General features: G+C 41.5%; 1 protein-coding gene across 1 annotated transcript in view; it reads right to left on the bottom strand.

Moving 5' to 3' along the window:
- Positions 1-23,273, bottom strand: part of crppa (CDP-L-ribitol pyrophosphorylase A) — a 324,300-nt gene that overhangs the window by 214,000 nt on the left and 87,027 nt on the right. The window contains exons 5-6 of the mRNA XM_068003843.1: positions 15,236-15,281; positions 4,104-4,201 (exon numbers count right to left, since the gene is read on the bottom strand). Coding sequence (XP_067859944.1) covers positions 4,104-4,201; positions 15,236-15,281 — 144 coding nt within the window. The remainder of the gene's footprint in view (positions 1-4,103; positions 4,202-15,235; positions 15,282-23,273) is intronic.

The raw sequence follows: 23,273 nt of genomic DNA, 5'->3' as shown, positions 1-23,273 counted from the left end.
GCACATCATTGGCACTCAAATTGTTTACTGCACAGATATCACAGTGTTGCAGTATTGTTAAATGTTCTTTAAATTATCTGAATAAAACTGCTGGTACCCCTTTAGATGAGATATCTATTAAGGTAAAACTGATTGTTAAAACCTATGAATCAGTAAATTGTAGGCTAATTTGCTTATCATTGCAAAGTTAAATTGGAGCCCAAATGGAGCAATCTCTTCACTGACACAGGCACAGATGCCATGGACTAGGCTTTCTTCCTTCCTCCTCTGCCCCCTTACCAATTTTCCAAGGGGATCTGTAACAGGTGGAGGCTACTCTGGAATATGTTCTATCAGGTCCCCATCTCTCCACTGTTTTCAGGCCTTGAGTCCTGTCAGTCCAAAGCAGATCTGGCTGCCCACATGGAGGCAGACCTATGTAAATTGGATGGAGATAAGGGAAACACATCCTCCGCCATGTCCCCTGCCATTTGCACTGTTCCAGTGCTGTGCACTGGAGCTGCCTATCAGGTCCCTGTGTCCAGTGTCCAAATGTCAGCAAAGTCTTGCACTATGGACCGTGGCCCTTCATCTAGATTTCTCAATAAACATAATGGGCTGAAATTGCTGAAAAAATGTTTTTAATTAAAGAATTTAAATTTTTTTTTTACTTTTTCTTTCTGCCTCTTTTATCTTATTCTTTAATCTTTTCTGCTCTTTATTTCGCTTTCTCTATCTCCTTTTATAGTACATATACTAACCTTATCGGGCACTTCCTGACTTTTAGTCTGCACGGTTTGCCAATGAGTTTCACTTCCTGGTTCTCACAGCGTGGCTTGCTTCAAGCTGATTGATTGAGGGGACAGAGATCCTTTCCTCCACTCACACAGCCCAGCAAAGAACGCTGCTGATTTCTCAACTCCGATTTTAAGGAAATTGCCGCCAAAAAGAACGCGGTAACTTAGTGGGTGAACTACTATTGGTTCGCCGCTCAGAGCAATTTACAGGCCAATAAAAAAGGCACAATGCAAGATGTTTCTCCTGCCCTCTCAAGCTTGCACTGTTTTCCAATGAGAGTTTATGGAGGATGTATAACAAACTGTGGGGTAATTTAAATACAAGAGCTCAGAGCTTCCTGGAGTTGGAAGTCAGGAGTAGTTGAAGCAGAGGGATCAGAAATGAGAGCAGAATCTGTTTCCACTGCTTTTCTATCACATGAAAGTAGCCATAGCTTCTTCCACTCACATTCTCTCTGTCGTGACCAGTTTGGGGTTGTGTGTCTCGGGACCGTTCCTATCAGATATGCTACTGTAAGGCCCAGCAGTAGCTACACCTGCTGAAATCTGGTGTAGGTGCCACTCCAGGCCACATGTGGGCCCCACCAAGCACAAATCAAACAGTTATTTATCCTAGGGTGATTGGTTGCCATTTGATTCTGGGCCTACGAGGCAGCGACAAAGAAGAACATTTTCCTCTTCAGCCAGACCGACCTAAGGCACTCGCTCTCTCTCTCCCCCCCCTCTCAAAGTGACAAGGTGTCACTCTGAGATTCTGGCACTTATGCTGGGTTGGTGCATCGGTAACACCTCTACAGGTGCAAATGCTTAATATGGTAATAACCACGCCCCCAGGATTTGGGACAGGATCAAAACAGCAAGTGGAAGTTCCTCCCTGCTGCATCTTCAGCAGCATAATGGCGTCACCAGACTTTCTACCTTAAGATGTGAAGCAATGAGGCACTCGATGCACAACAATTAACAAGGGCTCGATTTTACAATGGTGGTGGATTGGCAGCGGGGGGGTGAAGGTGCGCATGGCAAACCCACGTGAACAAAACTTACCGTTTCCGACGCGATCGCTGTTGATTGATGATGATTAACGTCCTCTGCGGGTTTCGCGCCCGGCAACTAGCCTGACTGACAGGCTGGCTGCCATCAGGAGCTGCAACGCAAGGGGTGGGGGGCGAGAAAGAGAGCGAGAGACGTCATCCGGCGCTGGAACGGAAGACGGGTTGGGGGGGGGGGGAAGATCGGCGGGGGAGAGGGAGACATCAGGGGGATGAAGAGGGGGACATCAGGGGGATGAAGAGGAGGACATCAGGGGGATGAAGAGGAGGACATCGGGGGGGTGAAGACGGGAACATCAGGGGGGTGAAGAGGGGAACATCGGAGCGGGAGACATCGGACATCGGCGCAGGGTGCAAAGGTAGGTTCATTTAGTGTTTTCACTTCCGTCTAGGGTTTTTTATTTAATTTATTTAGTTTCTTGTTCCGATCTGGCCCTTCACACCTGGTTTCACCAGACTTGATTCAGGAGCGGTGGGCAAGCCGCCCAGGTAAGTTAAAAATCGTTCTAATGACTTACTCTATCACAGGTAAAGTGCCTTAAGTACCTCAATTAGGTACATTTGGCTCTTTAACTAAATTAAAGCCGGTGGGACTTCCGTTTGCGGGTCGCCCCCGCGCACACAGGTGAGTCCCTGGGAAACTCGGAAGTCGACAGATTGGAGCCGGCTTACGAACCCGAATGGGATTTCCGCGATTTTCGGAGCCTCCACGCCCCCAATGCACCCACAATTGCCTCCTAAAATCACCCCCCAAGTGTCCAGTCAACACAAGCTGCAAAGTTATCAATGAGTTACAACAGTCAACACACAAGCTAAAAACACCAGGAGTAAAGATGTCTTACTGCAATTATATAGGGCCTTGGTGATACCGCACCTGGAGTATTGTGTACAATTTTGGTCTCCTTTCCTAAGAAAGGATATACTTGCCATAGAGGGAGTGCAACGAAGGTTCATCAGACTGATTCCTGGGATGGCGGGATTGTCGTATGAGGAGAGATTGAATGGACTAGGCGTGTATTCTCTACAGTTTAGAAGAATGAGAGGTGATCTCATTGAAACATACAAAATTCTTACAGGGCTCAACAGAGTAGATGCAGGGAGGATGTTTCCCCTGGCTGGGGAATCTAGAATCAAGGGTCACAGTCTCAGAATAAGGGGTAGGCCATTTAGGACTGAGATGAGGAGAAATTTCTTCACTCAGAGGGTGGTGAATCTTTGGAATTCTCTACCCAAGATGGCTGTGGAGGATCAATCATTGAATACATTCAAAACAGAGATCGATAGATTTCTAGATATTAAAGGCATCAAGGGATTATGGGGATGGTGCAGGAAAATGGCGTTGAGGTAGAAGATCAACCATGATCTTGTTGAATGGCGGAGCAGGCTCGAGGGGCTGGATGGCCTACTCCTGCGCTTATTTCTTATGTTCTTACGTTCTTAAATACATCATAATCAAATAATCTGCTGTTGCATATATTCCATTTATACTCTCGGCATGCCTTAGGAAGATAGGAACAGGAGTAGGCCATTCAGCCCCTTGAGCCTGTTCCGCCATTCAATTAGATCATGGTTGATCTGTATCTTATCTCCATCGACCCGCTTTGATTCCATATCCCTTTATACCCTGGCCTAACAAAAAATTATCAATCTCTGTTATGAAATTTTCAATTGACCTAGTCTCAACAGCTTTTTGGGGAAGACAGTTCCAGATTTCCACTACCCCTTGTGTGAAGAAGTGCTTCCTGACATCACCCTTGAACGGCCTACCTCTAATTTTAAGGTTGTGCCACTTTGTCTGGGACCCCCCCCCACAACCAGAGGAAATAGTTTCTCTCTATTTACCCTATCAAATCCTTTAATCATCTTAAACACCTCAAATAGATCATCCCTTAATCTTCTATACTCAAGGGAATACAAAACTAGTCTATGCAACCTGTCCTCATGATTTAATCATTTTAGCCCTGTTATCATTCTGGCCTTTATTATTATTTAGCAGTATTTTTGACTAAGAAGAAGCTTGCATTTATGCTACAATGTATTTCTAGAATGGTGGAGCAACACATGACTATGCTTGGTGATGCACGTACAGCTGACCCAAACATATGGAATATGGCAAGATTCAATAGCTCATGTAGTGGCTGTGCCATATTTAATGGACTATGGGACCACTTTGATGCTATAAGTCTTACTGGAGTTCTACATTGTGACAAGCAATCCAGTACGTAAAGATGAATGCATAACATGTTATGATGTTTCACAAACACTAAACTTGACTGACCTTCATCGCCAGTTGTAAGGCCTCTTGTAGCAAACAACCCAATTGAATTGGTTCTTCCTGCATTCCAGTGATGATACAAACACTCTTAGAAAGATTTTCTATGGGGAGAAAGACAAATTAAGGTGAGTTTTTTTTTTGCTACTTTCTCAGTGAAAAATGTTTTATTCTCCTCCTTGTAAGGAACTTTTCCCCTTCATTTTCTTCTACACACCACCTACGGCTAAGAGGGCAGGTAGGCGAAAAACCTGCTCCCACACCTGTGCTTTTTTTTCCCCTCTTTTCTCCCTTCCTCTCCTGAAGGCAGTGATTCTTGCTGGAGTACAGTTCTGCATTTGTCCGCATCCCTCTGGTACCTCACCCTTGTGGCCGTACATCACGTGTGAATGATGCCCTGAAATTACAAGACTCCAATCCCCATATGGAGTCTTGTTTGATCGAAGGGAAAATTAGAGAATCTATGCTTCCACTGAGAAAAACTCAGACAATCTCACACTGGGTAACGCATTACCTCCTGGACTTTTATGTTAGCAACTATTCTATGGGCAAACATGTTTTGTATTCCATTTTTGGACATTCTGAGGACATGAAAGGCTTCGTTCATTCATTCAGACAGATCCTAAACCTGCATTTTAGCATCCAATTGTTTCAGAAGATTCCACCTCCACTGATTTACCTGGAGGTCTGGGGAGGATTTTAATCCTACCCGCCCAGTGGAAACCAGACGGATGGGCAGTTAAAATGTCCCAGGTTACTTACCCACCGGAAAACCGCCCAGATCCCGTTATTTCCAATTTTAAGGGATGCTTCTGTACAGGTAGCTAAGACACCTGCCCTAAGCTGACAGGGTCCCAATTCACATAAGCTAATTAGAGTCCAATGACAGCATTGGGCCCAGAAAGTGATTTGGCCGCCGCTGCTTTCTTGCCAGTTGAAGGCTCGTGGGAAGCAGATTTAGAAGCTGAAAAGGCCACCAGGTAAGTTTTTTATTTCCCTTTGTGGGCCAAGAGAAGAATGAGCGCTCCTCCAGGCCCGAATAGAAAAATTTGGACCTTTGTTGCCTAGGACTTTCCTCCAGCGGTTGTGAGGAGATTTGATAGAGGTATTCAAAATCATGAAGGTCTAGACAGAGTAGATAGAGAGAAACTGTTCCCAGTGGTGGAAGTGTCAAGGACCAGAGGACATAAATTAAGGTGATTGGCAAAAGAACCAAAGGTGACATGAGGAAAAACGTTTTTACACAGCGAGTGGTTAGGGTCTGGAATGCACAGCCCGAGGGGATGATGGAGATTCAATCATGGCCTTTAAAAGGGAACTGGATAAGTACTTAAAAGGAAAAAAATTCAGGGCCAAGGGGATTGGGCGGGGGAGTGGAACTAGCTGGACTGCTCTTGCATAGAGCCGGCGTGGACTCGATGGGCCGAGTGACCTCCTTCCTTGCTGTAATCTTTCCATGATTCTATGTATTGCCATTGATGTCAAGCCCATCAAGTACATTACTGTAATATAGCATATCTGCATTTGAGACAGCAGAGCTGAAGGATAGTAGCATTAAATTATATTAAAATATAATTATGAACAATTATATGTTAAGGATATTACTAACGGGACTGTCAAAATTTACTACACCTGATATTTAATCTGTGTTAGTATGACATGATTGATCTTGAATTTTTCATACAATATTTGTATTCAAACTGGGAACTCAAGAAGTAAGTTTGAGCGTGAGATGTATTAATAAATTATGGTGTGTGAGCCTTTTTCCCAACTGAGCACAGAAATTGGTTAATACTGTTAGTTGAGGAATATTTGCATACTTTGTTAATTATTTCCAGTGCAAAATAGTAATAAGTCTATAAATGTCATGAACCTACATACCCAAGCTTGCAAGACATCCTCCATATAATAGACATTATTTAAATCCAGTGAAAATAAATGCAGAAAATGTTGGAAGCACAACGAGTCAATCAGCATCTAAAAAGACAGTTTACTATTCCAGTGCGACCCTTCATCAGAACAGGTGAAGGTTCTTTATCCAAAAGATTAATCCATTTTCTTTTTTTCAGATGCAGACAGACCTGTGTATTTCTAATTTTTCTTTCAGACTGCTATCATTTACAAATTTTTCCCTTTTAAACATTTTTATTATATTTCCTATGTAAGATGGGATAAATGTTTTCTCGCCGAATACACCTCTTATTGAGGCACTGTGCAAAGTAAATTTACTGATCCCTAATCATGAAACTATGCCTAAGGCTACCATACCTCTGACCTGTGCTCCATTCAAGGGCAGTATCTGACTTGCACAAATAGGGCTGCAAGGGTCACTCCCACAAGTAATTATTTGAACACAAGCTTCTATTTTTAATAAGTAAAAAGGCCTTCTGCATATTTTGCATTTCTTATATTTTTACATGAGTCAGAACAAAAAGAATACTGCCTGGCAGCATTAGCCAACGTTAATAGGTTTGAGCCCATAAAGTGCATTGTTAGCAGCTTAAAAAGGGGTTCAATCGCATTTTGTAGGTGTGTTCCAATTTGCTCCTCAGTTATTTATTAGTTGTAATGCATCTGACCTCACAGAAAGTTCATCAAGTAAAGTCTTTTGGATGAGACGTTAAACCAAGGCCCCATCTGCCCTCTCAGGTGGACCCGTGGCACCATTCGAAGAAGAGCAGGGGAGTTCGCCCAGTGTCCTGGTCAATATCTATCCCTCAACTATCACCACCAAAACAGATTATCTGGTCATTAATCTCACTGTTGTTTGTGGAACTTGCTGTGTACAAATTGACTGCTGCATTTCCCTACATTAAAACAATGACTGCACTTCGAAAGTATTTCATTGACTGTGAAGCATTTTTGGACGTTTTGGTAGTGTTGGTTGAGGGAAAAATGTTGGCCAAGACATCAGAAGAACTCACTGCACTTATTTCAATAATGCCACGTGATCTTACCTTTCCCCGAACAGGCAGACAGGGTTTCAGTTTAACGTCTCTCAGTACTACACTCAAGTGTCAGCCTCGATTATGTGCTCAAGTCCTGGAATAGGGCGTGGATCCATAACTTTCTGAATCAGAAGTAAGAATGTTACCACTTAGCCAAGTTTACATTTGGGGGAAAAATAAATTAGAAAAAAATAATTCTTATTTAATGCACTCTCGGTACAATAAGAACAACTGAACTCCTCTGTACTTCTGCGATCTTACAATTACACAACTGCAGCAAATCTTTGTAATTTTACCCTCTACGTATTACTTATTTCTGCTGAGGCTGAAATCTCAATAATCTTGATGATGTTGAATTATTTTCTGATGTTTTGGAACATGTCACTAAGTTGAACACAACCTGTGTATGTCATTACCCACTCATTTGTTTGTGGACCATTTCTTTTGTTTAATCTTATTGTAAGACAGGTGTGGAGGGTTCAATTTACTGGCCTTTTAGCACACCTGAAGCACGAGACTTTGTCTTGTTTGTCTATATGTAATTTAAAACTGTATATTAGTTGGTGCACTCCCTGAAGCTACAGGGGTTGCTGTGGCAGACTGAGATTGTAGAGCTGGTGCTCTTTCATCATAAGAGGTGAGAGGCCATTCTATCCTCGACAGTAATAGAACATATGTTATTCTCTCGTGTTTTCCTTTTTTATTAGGTATTCAGAAAAGAAAAGAGAAGACTGAAAGTTGATCTGATAGCGTTCTTGAAAATTATGAAGGGGTTCGATAAAGTTGACGAAGAAAAGATGATTCTATTTGTAGGGGAGTCCAAAACTAGGGGCCATAAACATAAGATAGTCACTAATAAATCCAATAGGAAATTCAGGAGAAACTTCTTTGCCAGAGGATGAGATAAAGACAGTAGTGAGAAAAAATCTTAGCTCAGAAAATCAGGATGTAGAATCAGTATGGGTGGAGCTAAGAAATGACATGGGGCAGAAAACACTGGTGAGGGTAATTTACAGGTCACATAACAGTAGTTGTAGTGTTGGACAGAGTATAAACCAGGAAATTAGAGGAGCGTGTAACAAGGGTAATGCAATAATTGTGGGGGACTTTAATCTTCATATAGACTGGGCAAACCAAATTGGCAAAAGTAGTTTGGAGGGCGAGTTCATGGAATACATCAGAGACAATTTTCTTGAACAATATTCAAGGATCCAACTAGGCAAGAGGCTATCATAGATCTAGTATTGTGTAATGAGATAGGGTTAATTAGAAATCTTATAACAAAGCATCCTCTGAGGAATGGGTGATCATAATATGATAGAATTTAATATTGAGTTTGAGAGTGATGTAGTTAAGTCCGAAACTAGGTTCTTAAATTTAAACAAGGCCAATTATGTAGGAATGAGGGGCGAGTTGGCTAAGGTAGATTGGGAAATTAGTTTAAAAGATATGACAGTAGATAAGCAATGGCGAAGTTTTAAAGAAATAATTTGAAATTCCCAATGAATATACATACCCTTAAGGAATAAAAACGCCACAGGAAAAATGATCCAACAGTGGCTAACTAAAGAAGTTAAGGATAGTATTAGATTAAAAGAAAGAGGTTTACAATGTTACAAAAAAGAGTAGTAAGCCTGAGGATTGGGAAGGTATTAGAAATCAGCAAAGGATAACCAAGAAATTGATAGAGAGAGAAAATTGAATATGAGATTAAACTAGCAAGAAATAAAAAAACAGATTGTAAAAGCTTCTACAAGTATATAAAAAGGAAGAGATTAGCGAAACTAAACATTGGTCCCTTAGAGGCAGAGACAGGAGAAATTATAATGGGGAATAAGGAAATGGCAGAGACGTTAAACAAATATTTTATATCTGTCGTCACAGTAGAAGACACAAAAAACATATCAGAAATAGTGGGGAACCAAGGGTCTAATGAGAGGGAGCAACTTAAAGTAATTAAGAGTAGTAAAGAAAAAGTTTTAGAAAAATTAATGGGACTAAAAGCCGACAAATCCTCAGGACCTGATGGCCTACATCCTAGGGTTGTAAAAGAACTGGCTGCTTTTGATATTCCAGAATTCCCTAGATTCTAGAATGGTCCCTGTGGATTGGAAGGTAGCAAATGTAACCCCGCTAATCAAGAAAGGACGGAGAGAGAAAACAGGGAACTATAGGCCAGTTAGCCTGATATCAGTAGTAGAGAAAATGCTAGAATCTATTATTAAGGATGTCATAACTAAGAAAATCATAACCTGATTAGGCAGAGTCAACACGGTTTCATGAAAGGGAAATCATGTTTGACAAATCTATTAGAGTTGTTTGAGGATGTAACTAGCAGGGTAGATAAGGGGGAACAGTGGATGTAGTATATTTGGATTTTCAAAAGGTATTCGATAAACTGCCACATAAGAAGTTGTTACACAATATTAGGGGTCATGGGATTGGGAGTAATATATTAGCATGGATAGAGGATTGGTTAACAGATAGAAAGCAAAGAGTAGAAATAAACGGATCATTTTCAGGTTGGCAGCTTGTAACTAGTGGGGTGTCGCAGGGATCGGTGCTTAGGCCTCAGCTTTTTACAATCTATATTAATGACTTACATGAAGACACCGAGTGTAATGTATCCAAGTTTGCTGATGATACCAATGCTAGGTGGGAAAGTAAGCTGAAAAGAGGATGCAAAGAGTCTGCAAAGGGATATCGACAGGTCAAGTGAGTGGGCAAGAAGGTGGCAGATGAAGTATAATGTGAGGAAATGTGAGGTAATTCACTTTGGTAGGAAAAATAGAAAAACAGAACATTTTTTAAATGGTGAGAAACTATTAAATGTTGGAGTTCAGGGGGATTTGGGTGTCCTTGTACACAAAACTCAGAAAGTTAACATGCAAGTACAGCAAGCAATTAGGAAGGCAAATAGTATGTTGGCCTTTATTGCAAGGGGGTTGGAGTACAAGAGTAAGGAAGTGTCGCTGCAATTGTACAGGGCTTTGGTTAGACCACACCTGGAGTACTGTGTAAAGTTGTGGTCTCCTTATCTAAGGAAGGATATACTTGCCTTAGAGGCGGTGCAACGAAGGTTCACTTGATTAATTCCTGGGATGAGAGGATTGTCCTATGAGGAAAGATTGAGTAGACTAGGCATGTCCTCACTGGAGTTTAGAAGAATGAGAGGTGATCTCACTGAAACATATAAGGTTCTGAGAGGGCTTGACAAGGTAGATGCTGAGAGGCTGTTTCCCCTAGCTGGAGAGTCTAGAACTAGGGAACATAGTCTCAGGATAAGGGGTCGGACATTTAGGACTGAGATGAGGAGGAATTTCTTCACTCAGAGGGTCATGAATCTTTGGAATTCTCTACCCCAGAGGGTTGTGGATGCTCAGTCATTGAGTATATTCAAGACTGAGATTGATAGATTTTTGGACTCTAAGGGCGGGAAAGTGAAGTTCAAGTCAAAGATCAGCCATGATCTTATTGAATGGTGGAGCAGGCTCAAGGAGCCGTATGGCCTACTCCTGCTCCTATTTCTTATGTTCTTAGTGTAGTTAGAATGTGGAACCCATTACCACATGGAGTAGTTGAGGCGGATAGCATTGATGCATTTAAGAGGAAGCTAGATAAGTATATGAGGGAGAAAGGATTAGAAGGGTATGTTGATAGGATTATATGAAGTAAGGTGGGAGGAGGCTTGCATGGACCATAAACACCAGCATCGACCTGTTGGGCCAAATGGCCCTGTTTCTGTGCTGTAAAATTCTATCTAATTCTATGTAGTTCTAACCACAAGTGCTGTTGCTTGTGAAAAAGTGTGACCTCTTTCTCTGTCTCATTTTAAAAAAACCTGCTTTATTAATTATGATAGATTTGCAATATATAAGCATGTTGTTTTTTTAAAAAGAACCAACCCGTTCGAATGGGTCAGTTGGTAAATGCATTAACAAGTGTGTAATTGAGCCACACAGCACCATGAAGGTCCCTGGTTCAATCCTAGGTCTGTTATGAACTAGTTGATTTCAGCAGCAGGAGCAGAAGGGATGCTACAACTGGCCCCAGGGCTGAAAAGGGAAACATAAACAACTCCTAATCCTGATCACTATGCAATTATTCCTACCAAAAGATTTTCACATTGGCTCAGTTGGTAGCATTCTCACATCAGAGTCAACAGGTTCTAGCTTTGAGACCCACTATAGGAGCACATAATCTAATATTGCACTCCAGTGCAGGGCTGACAAGAGTGATAAACTATTGGAGGTGCCATCCTTCAGTTGAGATGCTAAACCAAAGCTCCATCGACCTATTCCAATGGTTCAAGTGGACGTTAAAGATCTCTTGGCAACATTTCAAAGAAGAACAGGGAGTTCTTTTGGTGTCCTGGTCAACATACCTCCCTTAATAAGCAGCAATAAAGGAACATCAAATGGCCATTCATTTCATTGCTATTTGTGGGATTATACTGTGAGCAAAATGGATGACACATTTGCTTACATAACAGCCCCATTTCAAAGTAATTCATTATAGGTGAAGCATTTGAGATGTTTCCAACAGATGTTCTATATAAGTTAGAGTCTTTTGTTTCTTCTTAAATGAATAAACTCGATAAATGAATGATAATAATATGTTCTGAGTTTTACAAAATGGTGAATAGTGTTAATGTCTTGAAATAAGGTCCCAAGTATGTAACTGTTTATAATATACGCAAAAGTAACACTTTTCCATTGATAATTCCTAAGATACTTTTCAGGGGTAGTGGGTGATTATTGTTCAAGAAAGAAACCAAAATTAGTTACATAAAATATTAAAAAGGGAGAATAAAAATACTTTAAAAATATAAAAAGGTGTTTCATCACTCTTGCAGATAGTGTTTTTAGAAGTGACAAATAAACTACTGATGTGAGTGGTTAAATAACAGCAGCAGATAAAATAGTCTAGGGTTTTTGTTAATTTATAATCCATCGCACCTGTTCCTGTCTTTATCGCCTGTTGTCTTTTTATTCCTCTCTGTTTAATAATTCTATAACCAGCAGTACGCTTTTTAAACTACTCTGGCAGAGATCAACAGACCAAGTGGTATTGTACTACATGATATGAACGGCGGTGATACTAGGAAATAATTCACTACAAAATTAAAGAAAATATTATTGCTTGTATATAGTAGTGTACAATGTATCTAATGAGTATAATGCTAGAAAGTTGCTTTGAAACTCATAGGAGACACTTATTTTTGCTGAAGAAAATTTAGTTACACTGTTAAAATATGTACTACCTCCAGCAGTACATTGTATATTTTATATATTTTGCACTGTTGAGCGATTAAAAACAAATAGAGTGACATTATCTGATAATGGATTTGTAATTAATTAAATAAAACAAAGAACTGCTGTACTTGCACAGCAAAGACCTTTTAAGGTCACCCAGACGTCTACAGAAATTGCTGACTGCCAAAAGTAATACAACCATGTGATTTACACAAGTTGTGCAGACAATCTAAAACCGCAGCACTCCCTCTTGTACAATGTTGTACAGGTCTGCACGCCCTACTAATACAGCACAGGGAACAAAACGTCAAACACAGCCTTAATTTTAACTCATTCACATTCTTTCGAAAACAGGGACATTTTATTACAGTGTTGGTTAAAAGATCTCAATGCTGAATATATTTTTAAAGAGAAGAAAAGAGGAATGATTCTTCTAGTTTGAGTGATATGAAAACAAATTTGTTATGTCACTAAGTTTACTTCAGTACTTCTGGACCAGACTACATTGAGACTAGTTCATGTAGTTGAAGAAACTCACTCCTCCACCAGCTTTCTCTACGGTCTGTTTTTCCACATACCTGAGCTGGTCTGGACATATTTAAGAACATTAGAAAGCGTGAAAAGGCAAAAGGGTCTTAGGCCCATCAAGCTTGTTCCATTCCTTCACCAGATCACTGATAGTCCACTGTCTTGTAGATTCTACCAAACCTATTTAACCTCCTGAAGTGTGCAAAGCGTCTCCCTATCTCCTCAAAATGGTAAAGAGCAACTCCAAAATTTTATCTAAGCTTTATCACTTACATTGTTCATCTGTGGCTGCTTCTTTCTCTATTTGTATTACATTTCTTTAGTCCAAGCAGTTCAGTAACCACAACTTTCCAAATAGCATTTGATCATCTCTGTCTGGATTTATCCTTATAACATTCAATCCCAATACAAACCAGATATTGATCCAGCATTAACTGTTTCACTGGGTTTCATATAATCACTAATTCCTCTACTCTCTAGTTTTACTTGAAGCCTATTCATTTCTTTTCGTGCTCCCAGTCCAGGTTAAATTACCTGCTTACATCCATCCTTCTCAAAGAAACCTGGATTATCTCCTTCCAAATTTCTTTACTCTATTTTTAAAAAAACAGTTCTTAGTCCTTTCTTCATAACTTGGAAACCTAAGCCTGGAATTTTTACTTCTTGGTCCCCTCTGAATCGTTGTCAATGTAGTTTTGAAGATAGATCTCCAAAACTGCACACTGGGCTCATGGTGATGTTATACAGTTGGTTTCAGATTGCCCCAGTAGTTTGGTAAGTAAATACTCTGAAAGGTGAGGCACTGAGCTGTACATGCTATGGAGGTCCAAGGTTTAATCCCTTAATCTGTACAGTCAGATGATCTCAACCACGACCCCAAAATAGGCCTTAACATCTCTGCAATTGGAGGGGTGGGGGACTATAGCCAAAGCTTCTGCTATCAATTATTACCTAGTGACCCCCATTGGAAAATGTATTTCTGTGGGTACTGGGTGAGGACAGGGTTACTATGATGTAGGGTTGCCAACTCTGGTTGGATATATTCCTGGAGGTTTCATCGCATAAGCTCCTGCCTCCAACCGCCCCGCCCTCACACTCCCTTCATTGGTCACCCAACATGTACATCCTCACGGCCCACCACCTTCCCACGCCAATTGGGAAACGTTACCCGATTGGATGATTCTTGACTCTCAGTTAAACAGCCTTTTTACCACCCCCTCCCAATTCTCTAATATTTTTATAACTAATAAGCAAAAGTGTTCAAAGAAAATGAAGAGAAAGAACAATTTTTTTTTAACGCCCCTATGATTTTTCTCTCTGGTTGCTAGCAGCAGTGTCCTGGAGATTAATCTTCAAATCCTGGAGACTCAAAGTCAATCCGGGAGGGCCGGCAGCCCTACTATGATGCTTCCACTCCTTACCTAGTGTCATCTTGTCAACATTCACTATCTAAGCTCACACTTGAAGAATGGCCACCTGGGCAAGGTACCAGAGAGCTGCTCCTTCTGCCTATAAATAACATCTCCCAGCATGTGTCATTGCCGTTAGGAGATGAGAAAAGAGGCCAAAATGCAGTGGGGGGGGGGGGGCAGAATTATTTGCTTCAAGATATAATAAATTTCCCTTAGGACAGGGTTCGCCTTGTTTATAACTGTTCCACACTGACTGAAAAATTTCAGTGAATGGCCAATAAACACACAGAAATACCTTTTCTCCTTTACTAATGGACACCCACTTATTGTATATCTATATTTCTTGGTTCTTGTGTGTAACTTTGCACTTATCCACATTATAATTCAGCTGGTGTCTGCCTAATTTGTCCAGATGTCTTTGGCTGCTATCGCTTATATTTATCACCTGGCCGCTCAGTGTGTCGACAGCAAATTTAATAATAATAAATCCTGCACAACATGTTATGAGAAGTGTAAAGAGAAAAGGACCCAGAAACAATTTTGCTAGGCTGCCATACAACTGGATAGGTTTGAGGAACCAAAATTTCAATGCATTTCTTGACCAGGATACACAGAAGTAATTTATATTTTGTTAGATTCAATTAATACTGTTTACTTTTTAAATGATTTCCACCAGGTTAATTAAAATTAGCAAAACTAGGCTAGTGAAACAAACTTTAAAAATGCATACACTTCTGTTCACCAGGATGTAACAATTCCTATGTTTTAAATAACTGCTCTCAAGTCACTATTTGTGTCTGTAGACAGTCTATAACAGTGACTGCTGCCAGACTGATATTTAATAATGGTCCTAGTTTTGCAATACATCTCAGCTCAGTCTGCCACCACAGTCCAAGCACGTCCAACATTCAGTGACGCTAGGAACAGAGTTTAGACACATTTAGTTCAGGAGAGCAGTTTAAATGGCTCAATTTGACATATACATGAACACATACCCTTGACAATCGATTCAGCTGCATAGAGGTCCCGCTTGTATGTCACCTAAAGGGCAAACAAATTTAATTATGTTTATCACAGAAAGAAAATCTATATCTAATGTAATCATAGCCTGAAGCTGTTTCTTTAAATCATCAAATAAACAAAATGGAAAAAAAACACGTGGTAATCTGGATATCTGATTTTGTTGTTAAGCGCAAACATCAAACAGTACGTTATAATGTGTTTACTTTTTTGAATACTCAATGTTTCCTCAGTCAACATATTTTACTATATGTAAACATCCCATATTGACTTCTTTTTTCTGCCACCAATTTTCCTTCGTATTTTCTCCTCTTGCACTTTTTCTTCTAAGAGCAGCAGGCATCAACGGAATGTGACCAAGGTCAGGAGCCCAAGCAGATTTTTCCCTTCAGTACCCAGGGACACTGAGGCCAATAATGGCACTCCATCTACTTCCCAGGCTAAAGTTAGCTAATTCAGCACAAATCAGAAATTGAACCCAAGACCTTGTTGGTCATTATGGTTCCAAATGGTTGTGTGCCAATGTTTCATAATGAAGTGGGAGAGTAGGGTTAGGGTTGCCACTTTTTCCAAGTATAAAACTAGACAAAGATAGATTATGGCTTCCGTTCTCAACTTTGCTTTGCTAAAGATGAAAATTCAGTGAAAGTGTTAATAACTAATGCCTCCAACATCTGAAGTTATAGAATTAAATGGGAGGGAAAAAAATGAACTTTAATTTTTTTTTAAATCAGAATTTGATGGGGGTGAAATGAGCACGATGTAAAACAAGCTGCCGATTCGCTATCGCCTTTTTCACACTTTTGCCAAAAACCAATTTCATCTCCTTAGTATCCAGTTAACACTGTAGAAATTTGCAGCCAGCCCACTCAAAAACCAGACAGATGACAACTGGAAGTGTAGGTGGGAGCAATGTCCTGGAACTATTGTGGTGCAATTGCCTACTTCTATGGGTAATATCTCTGAGGTTACATTAATGCAAGCTGTACATCTTCAAGTATATCAAAAACAAGAAACTTTGTCAATTAACACTTTTCTTCAGTCTAAAAAGTATAGTTACACATAGCTTGGGCTAGCAATTGGGCCGTGTGGCGCCCGTTGTTTCAGTGCTACGCGGCCTCCCGAAGTGCCAAGGTGGCGTCTTGGCCGCGCACATAAGTTTCCAGCGTGACGTGCGCCATCATGGTATAGCTCTTAGCACATGCAGAATGCCGGCAGCATGTAAAGTAAGGAGAAAATGGCTTCAATCAGTGTACAACGCTGATTTAAAGTGATAGACACCATTTTGGTACTTAACACTCAACTCAACGCACCGTCTTAACCGCGAATATCTGGACATGTCTTAGAGTGCCTGGAGGACCCCCCACCAGCACTATTTAAAGGGACCATGCAGGATTTACAAGTTAGTGGCTGGATTATTGCTTCTGGCTGCTGATGCATTTGTAACTGTTTTTGGAGGTGTCCTATACTTGAACACTAGTACGCGGGGACATAGCCTAACATTTAGAGCTGGGGTGAAATTAGGAAACACTTCTATGCGCAAAGGGTGGTAGAAGTTTGGAACGCTCTTCTGCAAATGGCAGCTGATGCTAGCTCACTTGTGAATTCTAAATCTGAGATTGATAGATTTCTGTGAACCAAGGGTATTAAGGGATATATGGAGTTAGGTCATAGATCAACCATGATCTCACTGAATGGTGGAAAGGCTCAAGGGGCTAAATGCCAATGTCACCTTCTCCTGCAAGAAAGCGGGACATGTGTCTGAGTGATGTGCCTGTCATGACTGAATAAGCTGTCAGTGTGTGTGGCCTGTGAGATGTGGGTGGGCGGCTTGCAACAGTGCTAATGTGTAAGGGTGAGAGGAAGCATCTGATTGGAAGAGTTGAGTACTGATGGAAAGAGTTTGTTGGTATGTGGATGATGGGGGGTGTAGTGCATGGAGCAGTGGATGCAGCTGGTGATGCAGTTGGTAGGAGATGCCACCTGACAGTTGACCTCACTCACCTTGACCACTCGTGTCAAAGCATTTAACTTCTTCCTGCACTGCATCCATGTTTGTGGTCCTATGTGCCTGGCATTGACTTCATCCTGTGCTGCCTCCCACTGCCTTTTGGGCATATGTCTGGAGGGCCACTTGCTCCCCCCCACCGGATATAGGATGTCCCTCCTTCTGTCCACCTCTTGCACCAAGGTCTCTAGTGCATCATCAGAGAACCTTGGTGCACACTCTCTCGCAGGCCTGGTATAAACTCAGATCAGCAGATTGGGGAGGTCTGGCATATAGATTGAAGGACGTGGGATTTAGTTCTGCGCAACTTTATTCAATGTTTTAACATAACTCATCAGTTTGTAAACATAGCATTATATACAGTATATTTGATAGCATAGTCCCTCTTTTCGTCACCTGATGTTGCTTTTTACTGACATTTTGTAAAGTTTACATACACAATGGGAACATTAGTACATTAGATTCATTGGCAATGCTATGTACACACTGGGAAAATGGATGTTTAAGAGTTGAAGGAATTTGTTTGGTTTTAGAACCTGGGTTTTTGTTAGGCTGGGGTGGTCCCTGGTGTCCCTGTTAGAAGTAGTTACAATCATTGCTTAGTATTAGGTAACTTGTTATTATTGGCTTATTTTCACTTGTGTTAGTCTGCTCTCTCCTCCAAAGAGGGGGTTGGGGTATCAACCTGGCTTTACATTGTAAAGGACTTGAAAGATTTAGCTTTACATTAACACTTTCCAACATGATGCTATTTTCCCCTAACATCAATGACTGCTTTGCAATCATATATGGAATACAATATTAAAAAAAGGTAAACTATAAAAGTCAATAGCCAGAAAATATTGTCAGAGGCTTCCAGCCCTGATTTCTCAAAATATTGTCTGCTACTGCTGAGGATGCCAGACCTCTTGTAGAACGGATGATTTTGGTTTATTTAGAAGAAGCTAGCGTTTCAGTTTGAGTAGATACCATGCATGGAAGGGAAGATTTCCTTGATGCACTTGCTGTGTTTAGGAAAATTACCAACCAATTCTTTAGAAATGTTCTTTATAAACACATAGCTCACAGAGGAAATCTTCTCCCACAAAGGCAAACTATTAATACATTAAAAATATTATGTCTGCTTGCACCTCCTGTTAATGTTCCATTATAAATTCCTATGTCCATATTTATAAATGGAAATTGCCCGTGGAAACTAGTCATGATGTAATTACATCTCCACCAGTGGAAGGGTGTACTTACAGCATGGCAAGTTTAGATGGGCAGGTTTCCATTATAAATGAGGATGTAGGAATTGATAATGGAAATATAAAAATAAGGACAAAAGGTATGACTTTAAAATGGTGACTGAATTACTTCTACATGTCCTGTTCCAATTATTTCATGGCCTTTAACCCCGGTTCACCTGAAGACTACACTTGATCTTAAACTTCCCGTGTGCAATGCCACAGGAGGTCACAACTGGTAATGAAGAAAATTGCTGTTGGAGGAGAAGCTGTTCAGAAAAAATGTACCCTCAATGCAGTTTGAAGAAAAGAAAATGTTAGGTCTCCTACCTCTAGCGTAAATCTCTATTTTGCTCCATTCATGGGCAGCCTCCCTAAAAAACTGCATCAAAAAGAAACAAGAGAGCACCTCAGGTAGGGGTGGAATGGGTATAGAGGAAATCGGCAAATTTCCCACATGTCCCCATGAATGGATCCCGATTTTACTGTACTTAACACTAATAACTGCAAAGATTTTCAGAAGTTTAAAAGGAACAATTTGCACCTATCTAAAACCAGAATAAATAAAATATTCAACATAGTAACTGACAGACTGGAGAAAAAACACTATAAGGTAGAAATTCCGGTCGGGGTGGCAGATTTGTTGTGCAATCCCGATGAGGTTGGCACAATATACCAGTTTCCAATTTCCCCTCGCTGCTTCCCGACCAAAGCATCTTTCAGTGTTTCTAAATAAATTGTACAGCTGCACAATTAACGGATGGGTAATTGTCACATCATCTGTTCTTTTTCTAAGTCTCAACAATTTTGTGTACACAGGCGCAATATTGGGGACTAGGCTTAAATAGCAATTTCACCTCACTGTCTGGGGGAGGGAGGAAGTTGCAATCAGCACCACTGGGCTTGATCTGTTACGGCTGCCACTGAGAGCCGCGATTCCCAAATCACAGAGGACTCGCACTTGCCACCGAGCCCCCTCTCAGGCTGGACCTCACAATGATAGTTGGGTAAGTCTCACCTTAGCAGGAATTGTACAAAATAATGAATGTGTTTCCTAAAAGTTGCTTGCTTATGTTTCTCTTTTTAATAAATTCTATGGTGAAATGGAGAGCAAGTTTTAAGCTTTTTGGCGCTCATCGCAATGAAACGGCACCCCCATGATATTATTATCACATGATAATTCACGAGCTCTATTGGGGAGCCAGTCCGTAACTGCCCATCACTAAACAGATCTTTCCCTCCCCTCCCGTCTTCGAAGGGATTGTTAACTCCGCGACACAATGGCTCACTCTTCCACCACCCCGATGAACTGCTCTCCTTCCCCTGGCTCCTTCCAAGGCAAGCGTAGGACATGTAACACCTGCCCACACTTCTGACCCAGGCCCCAAACAGTCCTTCTGGGTGAAACAATCATTTACATGTACTTTCTCAAATCTAGTATACCGTATTCGTTGCTCACACTGTGGACTGTAAAGGTTAAGGGTGGTTCCAAGAACTCCAGGGAACCTTGGATGTCAGGGGATATACGAGAATGGATTAGGAAAAAAAGGAGGGCTTTTGGCAGATACAAAAGGCTAAAGACGGAGGAAGCCCTAGAGGAGTACAAAAAGTGCAGGGGGATACTTAAAAAAGAAATTAGGAGATCAAGGAGGGGCCATGAAATAACACTGGCGAGCAAAATAAAGGAAAATCCTAAGATGTTTTATAAGTATATTAAGGGTAAGAGGATGACTAGGGAAAAAATAGGGCCCATTAGGGACAAAAATGGCAATCTGTGTGTGGAGCCGGCAGATGTAGGAGGGGTTCTAAATGAATTTTTTGCATCTGTTTTCACTATGGAGAAGGACGATGTAGACATAGAAATACGGCAGGGGGACTGTGATATACTCGAACATATTAACATCGAGCGGGAGGAGGTATTGGCGGTTTTAGCAGGCCTAAAAATGGATAAATCCCCAGGCCCGGACGAAATGTATCCCAGGCTACTGTGTGAGGCAAAGGAGGAGATTGCAGGGGCTCTGACACATATATTCAGAACCCCTCTGGCCACAGGGGATGTGCCAGAGGACTGGAGAACCGCTAATGTAGTACCATTATTCAAGAAGGGGAGTAGGGAAAAACCGGGGAACTACAGGCCAGTGAGCCTAACATCAGTGGTAGGAAAATTATTGGAAAAAATTCTGAAGGACAAAATTAGTCTCCACTTGGAGAAGCAAGGATTAATCAGGGATAGTCAACATGGCTTTGTCAAGGGAAGATCATGTCTGACTAATTTGATTGAATTTTTTGAGGGAGTGACTAGGCGTGTGGATGAGGGTAACGCAGTGGATGTGGTATACATGGATTTCAGTAAGGCCTTCGATAAAGTCCCCCACAGGAGACTGGTCAAGAAGGTACGAGCCCATGGAATCCAGGGTGCCTTGGCACTTTGGATACAAAACTGGCTTAGTGGCAGAAGGCAGAGGGTGATGGTCGAAGGTTGTTTTTGTGACTGGAAGCCTGTGGCCAGTGGGGTACCACAGGGATCGGTGCTGGGTCCCTTGCTGTTTGTGGTCTACATTAATGACTTGGATATGAATGTAAAAGGTATGATCAGTAAGTTCGCTGATGATACAAAAATTGGTAGGGTGGTAAATAGCGAGGAGGATAGCCTCAGTCTGCAGGACGATATAGATGGGTTGGTCAGATGGGCGGAACAGTGGCAAATGGAATTTAACCCGGAAAAGTGCGAGGTGATGCACTTTGGAGGGACTAACAAGGCAAGGGAATACACAATGAATGGGAGGACCCTAGGCAAGACAGAGGGTCAGAGGGATCTTGGTGTGCAAGTTCACAGATCCCTGAAGGCGGCGGAACAGGTAGATAAGGTGGTAAAGAAGGCATATGGGATACTTGCCTTTATTAGCCGAGGCATAGAATATAAGAGCAAGGAGGTTATGATGGAGCTGTATAAAACACTGGTTAGGCCACAGCTGGAGTACTGTGTGCAGTTCTGGTCGCCACACTACAGGAAGGATGTGATCGCTTTGGAGAGGGTGCAGAGGAGATTCACCAGGATGTTACCAGGGCTGGAGCGCTTCAGCTTTGAAGAGAGACTGGGAAGATTGGGTTTGTTTTCCTTGGAGCAGAGGAGGCTGAGGGGGGACATGATTGAGGTGTACAAAATTATGAGGGGCACAGATAGGATGGATACTAAGGAGCTTTTTCCCTTCGTTGAGGGTTCTATAACAAGGGGACATAGATTCAAGGTAAAAGGCGGGAGGTTTAGAGGGGATTTGAGAAAGAACTTTTTCACCCAGAGGGTGGTTGGAGTCTGGAACTCACTGCCTGAAAGGGTTGTGGAGGCAGGAACCCTCACAACATTCAAGAAGCATTTGGATGAGCACTTGAAATGCCATAGCATACAAGGCTACGGACCAAATGCTGGAATATGGGATTAGAGTAGACAGGGCTTGATGGCCGGCGCGGACACGATGGGCCGAAGGGCCTCTATCCGTGCTGTATAACTCTATGACTCTATGACTCCTCTACATCGGGGAGACCAAATGCAGATTAGGTGACCACTTTGCCAAACGTCACAGTTCTGTCTGCAAATGTGACCCAGAGTTCCCGGCTGCGTGTCACTTCTATTCTCTGCCCCATTCCTATTCTGACCTGTCTTTGGCCTTTTACACTGTTCCAATGAAGAATAAGGCAAGCTCGGGGAACAGCATTTCATCTCACTACTGCATAGAATTACACAGAATTTTACCAACCAGTCCATGTTGGTGTTTACCTTCCACACAGACAGTGGTCCTAATCGCATGTGTCTGCCCTGTTTGCAGTACTATTAGGTACTTTTCAGCCCTCTGGCCTTAATACTGACTTTAATTACATCAAACCATAACGGTAGTTCCCACTTTCTCTTTGTCTGGAAGTACTGACAGTGTGAGATGGATGTGCCGGCATTTTAAGGATGGAGTGGGGGGTGGAGGGATTGGGTTGGGGGCCCTCCATCACAACACTGTGCTGATGGAGCACTCTGCTCCCTTAGTGTTGTCCTGCTCTTTTCTTCTTCCAGGGTCCCAGGCCACTGGTCCTGCCCCAATTTGCCGGTTTTCCTGCTTCTATTTCTACCATCCCAAGTATTCACACATTCTCTCTATTTCATAAATGTCTTTAATTTCTTTCAGTATGACTCCTATTGTTTTATGTTAGTTTCACTTCAATCATTTAGCCATCTCTTTTTCTACTTAAGTAGTTATAGGCCATTCTATGGGGGTAAAGTTCATCTTGGGCTATAGTGCGTTGGCAGCCCTTTTCATTAAAGCCAATGGAAAAAAGAGAATCAGGCGTAGTGTAGAACGGGCTGCTGGTGCACTATTGCTCGTTATGTGCTACTACCCACGATGAATTTCACCCCGAATTGTGTGTGTGTGTGTGTGTGTGTGTTTGTGTGTTTACCCTCCTTCCCTTTGTTCTATTCCTTTTTAAACACAGTTCATCTGTAATATCTTCCATTTCTGACAAAGGCTCCACAACTGTTCTCTCCTTAGAGGTGAAGTAATGTTGGCTCCATACTGCAATCTTAATGCAACATTTACAACCATGGCATCATGACTGCAGAAGGAAACACCAGTATAATATAGCATAAAATGACAGGTCCAGCTGCAACTATACTCCATTTATGAAACAGCTGGGTGTTTGGAATAAAAAAAATGTAACAAGCTTCAACATGCAGGTACTGTATGTCTTAAATGTAAACATGACATATACATCACCTTAACATAAACAAAATAC

The sequence above is a fragment of the Heptranchias perlo genome, chromosome 2 (assembly GCF_035084215.1).
Source record: "Heptranchias perlo isolate sHepPer1 chromosome 2, sHepPer1.hap1, whole genome shotgun sequence".
Classification (NCBI taxonomy): Eukaryota; Metazoa; Chordata; class Chondrichthyes; order Hexanchiformes; family Hexanchidae; genus Heptranchias; species Heptranchias perlo.
The sequence above is the reverse complement of the archived record's forward strand: the minus strand, read 5'-3'. Positions and strand labels throughout refer to the sequence as shown.